We start from the raw sequence: 11,499 nt of genomic DNA, 5'->3' as shown, positions 1-11,499 counted from the left end.
TACATTAGAGCTCCAATGCATGATCATTTTACATGGCAACAGGTAACTAAAGAGCACAGCCTCTATTTTAATCCAGTGGACTGAGAAACACGAATGCACATCAGTGTAGGCCAGGCAATTTGTCTTTAAAAAACAGGACACAGGAAATGAGTCATTTTAACCAGCATTATCTGATCCATCATCTTTTAGTGAACTTGAATATGCTTTAGTAGATTAAAAAAATCCCACCACATACATTTTAACTGCATTTTTGTATGTTTTCAGTAAAAAACAGCAAATAAAATTAGACACCAACAAACTAGATCTTCACTGATGTATTCCATACATGTATTAAGGTCAGTGATTCATTTTTTTTAGTGACTCTTATTGTCCATTATATTTAAAACATTCACACGAGTCATATCATGACTCACATAGGAGTCATATATACTAGTGGGTAGACTGCATTAACCAATCAGCTGTAATGAGACATAGGCCAAATGCTGAGGGCAGCAAATGAACATGAGAATACTGAACCAGCAGGTAAGACAGTCTGCTTATGGTAGAGATGGACTGATCCGATATTACGTATCGGTCCGATACTGACCTAAATTACTGGATCGGATATCGGAGAAAAATAAAAAATGTAATCCGATCCATTAAATATCACGAAAGCACCTCACAAAACTTGCAACACGCCGTAACTCACCTCAGAACGTTAGCACGTCGGAGCAGTATGCATCACGTGATAGAGCGGCTGTGGCATGCGGGACCTGTCGGTGGTCTGGATAGTGTGATATTATTCTGTTATCATATGTTACCTTATATATGTAATCAAAAGTAGTTGAAGTATGATACTGCTGTAGATCATATTATACCCTTTAACATAGAGTGTGTGATCAGTATGTAGTCTTAGTTTGCATTATACTTCTGACCTAAAAGAGTGTGAAAATCATTAGATCTATTGGATTGACCTGTATTACTCGACACTGTTGAATGTGTAACGGTGTGTTCACACCGAACGCGATGGACGCGAATAGAGCGTCAGGTTTACATGTAAAGTCAATGGAAAGGCGCGATGACGCGCGATTGCGGGTCCCGCGAAAATTCGGAAGCAGATTTGCGTCGCGAAAACGCCAAAACGCGTGAAACGCGCGTCAGTGTAGCGCGTCTGGCGCGTTTGACTCGCGAATAAAACCACGCGTGTGAGTTTTTGTGTTGCATTTTGTGCATACGCGCGTTTCGCGTCTACCGCTCGAGTTGGAAAAATCTGAACTCCAGCGTCAAATCGCGCCGCGACAACCAATCAGGAGCCTGGTGACGTGGCTGTTACCTAGGTCAAAGGGGCAGATCCAGCCAAAGCCTTTCATACTTCAATGGAGGGGAAGGCTAATCAATGCGGTAGCAAACAACTCGGAGCTGTACAACACCAGCTGCTTTCAGTACCGAGACAGGAATAAAAAGGACCGAGCTTGGAGGAAGATATGTGAAGAGATCGGGCAACCTGGTAAGTTCATTCATTTCTCTTTTGAAAGTTTTCACTGACCCGGGGAAGCCGCACAAAAGCTAGCAAGCCACCGCTATTTTCCCACTGACGTACAAATACCGTTCTGCTTTTATGCATGTTATCATTTAGGAATATATTTTATTGTTTATTAATAAACAGCACACAGTGGTCCCGCTGTTCATCCGTCACTGCTTTGCTTTTTCGCTGATTTTTTATTGCACAGTACAGCATTGCATTCTGCAGCCTGATTGACAAATCTCCTGCGCTTGCCAAATTTATCACGTTTGGTTTTGATAACCATCGCGTCCAATAGAAAAAACAGCACAAAAACACCCATAACTATGAGCCTCATTCGGAAATAGACACCTGCACCGTGAGGGAAAAAGGCGCACGAAAGTGGCGGGCAGATGAAGACAAACCGCGGCATAATAATACTTTTACGTTTTGCAATCTACAAAGGTTTGCACTTTGAGAATCAATTGTGAGAACTGTGACCAGGGGCTAGTTATTCTGAGAACCCCTGCAATAAATGAGGGACCACTGTCTACTCTACGATTATTATATCAAACCTGTTAACATTTAATACTGTATTGATAGAACCAACTGATTCTGCAGCAGAGCATCCCCAGTCCCTGAGCTCCTGCTGCTGCACCCACAGATATGTACAGCAAGCACTGATACCTTTTTAGTCGGTGGGATTCCCTTGTGATCACCTTTACTAAATATCTACAACCAATCTGATTATATCCTGTTATTGTTTTTTTTTTTTTTCAATGTTGAAATTAAAATCTAGTAGCAGCCTTCTCATTTCTTTGTTTTGTGCTGTTTTACAGGCCCACAGAGGAGGACGGCTCCGAGGCAGATGAGGGACGGGTCCCAGGACGGTCCATCGGCGGTGGAGCTGGCCATCCTGGAGTCCCTGAAGAGGCCACACCAGTCTCCAATGGAGCATTTCCTCCTCAGCCTTGTTCCTGCTCTGGAGAGCAGCTGGTCCTTTTTATTCCTGTCTCTCTGTAAATTCTTATATTTTATATATTTATGTTTAATGTTTTTCTGTTTGAGACTTTTAATATTATTTCAAATAAATGTTTATAATGACTAATGTCTCAGTTCTACTACACAGCAAATGTTGGCACACGACTTGACACATGTAGAATTTATTTCATATTATACTAATGACAAAATATACTGATACAGTGGGATGCAGAAGTTTGGGCAACCTTGTTAATAGACATTATTTTCCTGTATAAATTGTTGGTTGTTACAATAAAAAATGTCAGTTAAATATCATACAGGAGACACACACAGTGATATTTGAGAAGTGAAAAGAAGTTTACTGGATTTACAGAAAGTGTGCAATAATTGTTTAAACAAAATCAAGCAGGTGCATCAATTTGGGCACCACAAAAAAGAAATGAAATGAATATTTAGTGTATATCAATGTGTGTGTCTCCTATATGATATATGGGGTGCCTTTGTCTGGATGTGCTTCCCATCCAGAGCTGCACAGCACAGAGGAAAGTTCCAGCGCTCCTGGAATCCCTCTGTGATGGAGCGCCAGTCTCCAGGTGAAGGCACAGCCATGAAGTCGTCCACTAGACAGTCCCAGATGGACGTCGCTGCCTGGGGGGTGATCTGGCTCACCGTGGACACACCGACTCTGAAACTGAACGCGATGGTCCTGAAGGAGTCCCCGGTGACAAGGAACCTGGACAAAATTGTTCAAAATCAGTATTATGTGTACTGCAGTTACAAAATACATTATTCAAATTCCAAAATACTTTTGTGATGTCAGATTTAAATCACAAAACATGAATCTTACATAAAACCTTTTGTAATTATAAGGATAATTACAAAATGTATATTAGATAATATCTAAAACAGTTGTGTTTTGTTTTAACTTTAACATATCATAATTTGATTGGTAGCAACTTTTGCCACTACAGTGAGCCAATCACTCACAATTCCTAAACATGTCAATCAGGTAGGAATGAAGTAAGACATTAATAGAAATAAAGAGTTGTGTGTTGACATGTAGCCCTTTCCTTGCTTAAATCATTAATATTTTTGAAAAATTAATCTGTGATAAGACAGCTTATCAAGATAGAACCATGTAACTAGAGATGAACCAAACTGTTCACAGTTTTATCTAACTCTGTTTTAATAAAGGCTGTGACCCCTGCTATAGAGTCTGACAGCTGCAGGGATTATATACAAATATTCAACTATCCCAGAATTAAACCAGGTCTAAATAAAAAGGAGTGAGTATCACTACAAAGGTTAACTCAGTGGTCCTAATGCTACAGTTTGATATCAGCAAACACCGAGCGCATACATTGATGTGACACCACAGCCATGCTATCATTCAAACACTGATAACAGCATAAATCGAATTAAATCGGGACTTGATGAGACCTTCTGAGTATCACTAGAAATATTATAAAGAGTCGTCTCTGTACCACAGTTTGCTTTCAGTAAACACCGACAGCATTCACTGTTAGCATAGCACATCCATGTTAGCAGTGTATAACTGGATGGATTAGCATATTAGCACAGATATCAATAAAGGACTACCGTATTAAATAGTTTTACTAACCTCAGGCAGACGGACAGGCGCTCTGCAGGTGGGATTGAGCGTCTGTAGTTGGTGTCTAGGCGGGCAATGCTGGGACCGACGAGGGAAAGCAGGTCCTCAAACTGGCCGACGGTGATAGCGCTGGAATCGGCCGTCATCCAGGCGCAGCTCCTGGAGCAAGTGGTGAAACTCACCAAACTGCTCATGCCTCTGGAGGACCTGATGGACCCAGGTACAGCGAGGACGTCTTTTACGCTGCTGCTCTGCTCTCCACAGTACATAGAGAAGGGAGACTCTCTCTTCAAGCGCTAGCTCGATAGCTGCCATCTTGCAAAGATACCGGTCTGGCACAACTCCCTCCCACATTCCTCCCACATTTCCGGTTCACGCGCGTCAAAATATCATATTTTGACGCGCGATGGATTTTTCTTGGACACGCGTTGAGACGCGAATGTACACGCGTCAAATTAGGGGCGTTTGGGGCGTTTTATTCGCGTCCATCGCGTTCGGTGTGAACACACCGTTACACTGTTTCTTGACATTTCATACTGCTGAATCATGAAGAGAATGTTGTGTGCAGAGGACCTTGTGCCGATAATAGAAGAGACAGACCACATTCCACACCCCCACCTTACAGAAAGCAGAGAAAGACAGGGAGCCGAGGTCATAACTTAGGCGCTGTAACAGAGAAAGAATGTGATGTTTTGGCTTTTACGACTAGATGGGGGCCACTAGAGACTATAAAAAGCTGAGCAACCCGTCACCATTTTGAGACATGTGCCTGACCCTCTGGTAGCATCTCTCCCGTCCGGACGTTGTAATGCTCTGACTGTTGAATTGTATGGAAATAAATGATTGTTGATTGAGCATTGATACACCGAGTATTGTCCTTCCTTCAGCCCAAAGATTCAAAGAATTGGGAGATTTCAACAATAGCATGTGGAGCTTCGCTAGCAACCCGGCATTTCATCTCCGACAAAGTTATCCCCGAGAGAAGTAAAGCAAGTGTGTAAGTCCATCTCTGAATGTTTGTAAAGCATTCCTGCGTTAAGCTTAACGAGCGACTGCCTCTCGCTCTCCGGCTGCTACTTCAATCATGAAACTGCTTAATGATCAGCTGATCGGCTTTTCTGTCGGGAGTCCGTCTCTCTTGTTTGTTTTTGGCCCACTTTGCACCAGAAAGAGGAAACCAGCGGCTGAACAACAGCAGAACGTTTAAGCTTGATAAGCTGTTGTTAGAATTTATTTAATATTACTTTCTACTCGAGGATCTTTTTCTACGTAGCTGACGGCTGGTAACTGTGCAGGGGCGGATCTAGCAAAGTTTAGCCAGGGGGGCCGATAGGGCATTAACAGGGAAAAGGGGGCACAAAGACATACTTTTCTTTCTTATTCTCATTTAAAATGTCGAGCTTTTAATAAATAATTATCTGACACCCAAAGTTTTAATTTGATGTAAAATGAATAGAAGTCAATTACTGTATATAGTGACTATTAAGTCTAATATATATACCCTAGTAAGCTATAGTACTCTTTACTTTGGGAAGGTACCATCTGTGCAGTCTGCAATTTTGTTGAAGAAAGATGTTGAATCTATTTAATATTTCTTGAAAAATAATTGATTTCTGTGCATTTTTTTTCGCACTGCATCAAATTAAGGTTGATTACGTCGATTAAGCATCATGAGGTGGAGCGTGAGGGGTGGTTCCCTATTTTTTATTTATTTATTTTTGTTGTTGCTGGGAGTTGGAACCCTATTAGTTAGGTTGCTTAATATTTACACTAAGTACTCTTTAAAATACCAGAATAGGGAGGATGGTGTAGGTTTAAGTTTATTAGATTGATCAGTATTGCTGAACTATGAAATATTTTTTTTGTATACAGGTATAACAGAATAGCTTTAGTGTAGTTGTTGTTTTAAACTTGAGTATGAACTTGCAGACTTGCAAAATACAGCAAGATATTTTAAAAAACAGTTTTGTTGGTTAAAAAACACTATATCGGATTCATATCGGTATCGGCAGATATCCAAATTTATGATATCGGTATCGGTATCGGACATAAAAAAGTGGTATCGTGCCATCTCTAGCTTATGGATCAGTGTATTAGTTAGACCAGTGAACAGAGAGAGAACAACGGAAGCCAGAGATTCAGGGAGCACTGAAATAAAAGAAAAAGGAGAGCAAATTACTGTGAAACTTGCTCAGAAAGCAGCTGAAGTGCAGCAAAAGCGGACTACAGAAGAAGACAATGTAGAGCAAATTGTCCAAACTCAAAGTCAAACTATGATGGAAATACACAGGAAAATAACAGAGGTGCAGAGAAGGAGAGTTCAGGGAAAGCTCAAGAAACAAAAACAACTGCAAATGAAACAGAGGACACAGAAGGTAGTCAAATGTTGATAGAAGATTCCTTTAAAGTTTCTGTCAAAAAGAAAAAAAATCAGAGTGTCACTAGCACTCAAATTGAAAATGATGTCACAGATAAAATAGAGATGAAAGCTCAGGAAAGAATCAAACAGAATCTGATAGTGATAGAGGAAGAGGATGAAGGTGAAGAGGAAGGCTGGACTGAAAATAAACCGGCCAGTTAGACCTATATATCTTCTGTTAAACAGCAGAAGAAAAGTTATAACCCCATTTTCTGAAGGTCATGAACAACAAGAAAAATGTACAAATATAGGATTTCTTTCCAGAAAAGAAATTGTTTCTGTTGTATGTGAGATCACTGTTGAGCTATAGTGTCCTGGCACTGCTTTGTTATTAGATGCAAACTTTAAGACAGCTTTAAGATTTTTCTGGAGAGTGTTTAAATCTAGGAAAGATGATTTTCTGTCTTTATGGCAGTGGTGGCAAAACTTAAATCAAACAATTTTGTCAGCAGTACACTGTCACTGTCTCTTTGGTTTTAGCCAAATCTATGAGAAATTTGGAGACTGAAATAGTGGAGCTGCAGGTGTCTGCAAATTCCACAGGAAACTGAGGTTGGTTTGAGAACCTCAAATCTAAATAAGCCAGGTTGGCTTAAAAAAGGCGGTGCTTTTTTTGCCGAAAGAAGAAGGTGGACAAGGACAAGTTCACCGAGAGAGCAGAACTGCAGCTTTCAGATTGCAGTTTATTCAGAAGTACTTGATGGGAGGGGAAGATGATGTTTTCTGGAAAACAGTAACTAGCGTTATTTTAAGATTAGTAGGAGAGTTGGAAATGGATGCTTCAGTGTTTTTATTAAGCTGTAATTTAATATGTTCTTATGAAATGCTAATGTTTTATAAAGACCTTTTTAAAGCTTGAACCACTTTCAGTGGGAAAAGACTGGAACCAACTTCTTCATTGTTTTGGCTTCTAGAGACCGCTTGAGACAAAAGTTCTTAAATTGAGACAAATTGTGGAGGTGGCTGGACCAGACCTTCAAAACACAGAAACAGCATCTTTGACTGGTTTGAAATCAAGCTGCATGCATTTTGAGGAGTATTCTGGACTTTCGGCATAAAAGATTAGCTTTAGTCAAAAAGAAGATGCTCTGAGATTATAGTTGTGGATTAGAGATTCCTGATGAATGAGATCCTTTTCCAGGAATGGGATTGAATATTGAGTTTACAGGCTTGATACCAATGACTGTATAAAACATGGACGACGCGACAGCTCCCCAAAAATGAAGCCAAAACGTCTCTATCGCCCCCTGGTGTCTGGTTGCAGTATAGGTCATAAACCCCGCCTCCTCCATGTTAGCGATCAGACTAAAAGATTTCCAAAGATTCTTTCTTTTGTTATCAATAGTTCTCATCACGCTGATTGATGTCCAAGGGGTCTCCTCTCCCATAAGTTTGATTCTAATTCCTACCGCAGTGATGTTAGATTGGGGTGAAACGTCATCATAAGAGCTTTGACTGGCAGCTGCAATCACGGAGAAACTTGCGTATCTCTGTTCGGGACAGTGTTGCCAACTTAGCGACTTTGTCGCTATATTTAGCGAGTTTTCAGACCCCTTAAAAAGACGTGAAAGCGCGTATCGCTTTTACTCTCAACAAGCAGCGGGTGCTGTAACACAGTCAGTTCTTCTTTTACTCTTATGCTGTTTTGTGGATCACAAGGTTTAAAACTACTTATAAACACACACACACACAAAGTAACTCCACCAGAGGGCCTATTTCAGGTCACTTTTGCCGGTCCAAGCCCGGGTAAAGGAGCAGGGTTGGAATTGTGACATTAAAAAAAACAATTGCTAAAAGAAATTTAATTTGTAGTTCTAAATAAACTCTAAATGCATTTAGGACGTTTTTTACTCACTTTATGTCTCTTCCACGATGTTATTTCTCTCTCCAACAACATAGGTTACAATTAGATTAGCATGACCAATTATGCTAATCTAATTAGGCGATGACGTCATTTAGCGACTTCTAGCGACTTTTAGGACAACCAATAGTGATTTTCCTTACTGAGGAGTTGGCAACACTGGTTCGGGAATAGCAGATAGAGCGTAGGCTCTGAGAGGAGGGCCAGCGTTTACGCTACGAAAACACGACCGAGTGTTTTAACCTGACAGCCTGAGGTGTTCTTCCGTAAACTGGACTACCCGGCAGAAGGACCCGAGGCCCCGCTGCATGTTTAAAATGCCCAACTATTTTCCGTCCCACTGCTATAGCATCAGCTATGCTCCTCTGTGCTAATAAGCGTGGGTAAACTCTTTGTACTCGTTGTTGTGTTGGGATTTTAGGTGCTTGATTAAATTGCTTGTGTTAAATGCGCTACCTTTAGAGCCTCCTCTGGACAATTTCGCTGAGCACAATTTGCAGTCCGCCTTTGTTTTCGGGTCTTCGTTCACTTTGAAATAGTTCCACACAGCTGATATGTCTCGCCTCGCTTTCTCCCCGCTCTGAGCTGCAGCCGGGGCCTGGGGGCGGGCACTCGGCGCCTGTGATTAACCCCTTACATGCCGCTCAAACATAGAAAGGTCTCAGACCGTGGTATCGGTCCTCGGTATCGGGGGACGTTTAACGAGTACTTTAGAAAATGTGGTATCGAGGCCGATACCCGATACCGGTATCGGTGCATCCCTAATGGCTAGTATTGCCAATACCAATACTGATACATTTAACTTTTAATAAGCAGCTTATGTATCAAAAAGCAGTGTGTAATTATTTATGAGATGAAGCATCATGAATTTGCATTGAATTCTAAATTTTAACAACCACTAAGTCACTGTGATTTTTAATTTCCACAATAATTAGTTAGCACAACAAAACACACCATTCAGCTTTTCATGTATTTGAAACTGTTTTTTTTGTTTGTTTGTTTTTTAAACATGAAATGTATATGTGCCTGTTTCTAAAGCACTCTGGGTCAACTTCTGTTGTTTAAATGTCCTATGGGATATAAATAAAATAGATATGATAGTCAACACAAAAAGGTTCAGATATTTTTCAGAGTGCATGTCTGAGGTGTATCTATTTATTTCCTAAAAACAACTAATTGAAGACATTCAGTGGGCTACATGCTGCTGAACTTAGAAGGCAGAAACAAAGGATCAATCCTATCACGATACTCTCGCTCTGATACCATTTCCAGCGTTGGTATTAATACTGTCAATATCTGGATGGATCTGCTCACCTTTAGTATTTTCCTCATCATCCTATGTGGACATATTGTCTTAGTCTCAATCTGCTCTTTTTGTTCTCCCTCATGGTTGGTTCTCTCTTCATTGTGTGAATGAGAATTAGTTGAGCTGTTATTATTTTGTGCTTTGGTAAAGGCTACGCAATAAAGCTGCTTCTAAGTTTACCTCTTGTTTCCCAAGTCTGGCGTTTTAGGTCCAATTCCTGCCTGCTGCACAGCCGACCTTGACCTATTCTGGTTGGTTAAAAAAATGGAAGTGTACTGTGAATCTACTCGCTAGTGGGACGGCTGGTCCATTGTCAGTTTTAATGACCTTTTCTCATCGTGGTGCAAAATACAACACCAGACTATCAGATACCAAACCACTGATGAGATGGGAGTAACCAGTACCTCTCACTAATGTTATAATCCAGTGCATCAGGGCACAGACTGCTGTGTTAACTAATAGTTCTCTTGGTTTTCTTTTGTTTTTCTTTTGACATTGGGTGACTTTTCACTCATTTTCAGTGAAATGTTTATTTTAGGTCACTCATAAGTCACTTAACACTGACCTATGAGTAATTCAAAGGCAGCTAATTCAAGGGATGAACCAGCGTTTTGTCTACACTCAGACAACTTAGTGAAGACCCATTTTTAAATTGTATCTTTGGCATTTTGTTAGTAGCATCCTGTCATGAAAACACATCATTTGTTTCCTTGTTTTTGGTTGAATCTATGAAAAATGCCAACGGTAACACAGTTTAAAAGGTATAATCGTATTTAAGTAATTCCCAAGTAGCTCAGTAAACTGAAAATTAACCTAATGCTAACATATCTCAGCATGCCTCAGATAGTTGATTCTGTCCATCTCACAATGAACAGAATTGAGGAAGTTCAAGGAAATGGAAGAAAAGAACACTATATGAAAGTCATGTCTTTAAGAAACAGGTAAAAATCCAACAGAGCTGACACCGAACCTGAGAGATTCATCTGGCCCTTCAGCTGATCTGTTCACTGATGCCTCATCAGAATTAGCCTAAGTGGAAGGGTGGCTGTGAAGACCGGAGATGGAAAAAGGTTCAAGTATGCCAAATTACACAAGGATGGCAACAGGTCTCATCTTTGGATCTAGTGTGCTCAGTGTAATTTTTTTAAAAGTGTTACTTTTGTCATTTAAACAAGTGGACGGCCTGGTGCATCTGGGTTTTGTTTTTTGTTTGTTTTTTTGAGAGGATGAAGAGAATTAAACTTTTCTACAGTGTGTTGGTGGCTCCTTATATTTTGTGGCCTGTGATGTAATTGCACTTTTTGTTGATTTACATGTTTAATGACCTCCATTAGGTTTGAGCCCGTCTCAGATCCAAAAGTATGTTTGCATTCTTACTCGCATTGTGCTACAAATTGATGAATGGAATTTTTTCTGTAGTTTTCACTGATAAATATAAGAGCAAATTAAAATTTGGTGATATTTTTGTGACAGTTTGTGGAAGCATAAGAAACTCCTTAAGATATTTTTGTCATTTATACTGATGCCTATTGACTGAGTGCGCAAAATTAATAGATGGAATCAATATAAAAAATAAATAAATGAATACAAAGATCAAAGGTAAGGTTTAACTTGACTTAAAAAGAATATATTTTAAAATGTTTAATTGTATTTGTATAAATAAATAATCACTGTAATAACAACAATTAACTTTACTGAATAAATACTAAATTTCTATCAATAAATATGGAATAGATTATTTATTACAAACAAATGCAGATTCATAACTGATCAAACAACCAGATAATCCCCTGTGAGCAAGTGACTGGCAACAACGGATAGAAAGAACTCCTTTTTAACA

General features: G+C 39.9%; 1 protein-coding gene and 1 long non-coding RNA gene across 2 annotated transcripts; one reads left to right on the top strand and one right to left on the bottom strand.

Moving 5' to 3' along the window:
- Positions 1 to 993: 993 nt before the first annotated feature.
- LOC146701650 (uncharacterized) lies at positions 994 to 2,882 on the top strand. The gene is made up of 2 exons (XR_014922213.1): positions 994 to 1,486; positions 2,320 to 2,882. It is a non-coding gene; the product is annotated as an uncharacterized LOC146701650 (long non-coding RNA).
- Positions 2,628 to 4,576, bottom strand: LOC146701649 (uncharacterized). Its single transcript, XM_085467942.1, has 2 exons — positions 4,083 to 4,576; positions 2,628 to 3,194 (listed from the first exon to the last, which is right to left on the bottom strand). The coding sequence occupies exons 1-2, from the start codon at positions 4,340 to 4,342 to the stop codon at positions 2,924 to 2,926; spliced, it is 531 nt and encodes a 176-aa protein (XP_085324068.1). The 5' UTR covers positions 4,343 to 4,576; the 3' UTR covers positions 2,628 to 2,923.
- Positions 4,577 to 11,499: the final 6,923 nt, after the last annotated feature.

This window comes from Copadichromis virginalis, linkage group LG9 (genome assembly GCF_057382275.1).
Source record: "Copadichromis virginalis isolate Kocher_CV1m ecotype Utaka linkage group LG9, C_Virginalis_male_GT1.1, whole genome shotgun sequence".
Classification (NCBI taxonomy): Eukaryota; Metazoa; Chordata; class Actinopteri; order Cichliformes; family Cichlidae; genus Copadichromis; species Copadichromis virginalis.
Note: the sequence above shows the minus strand (reverse complement) of the source record. Positions and strands in the feature narration are given on the sequence as shown.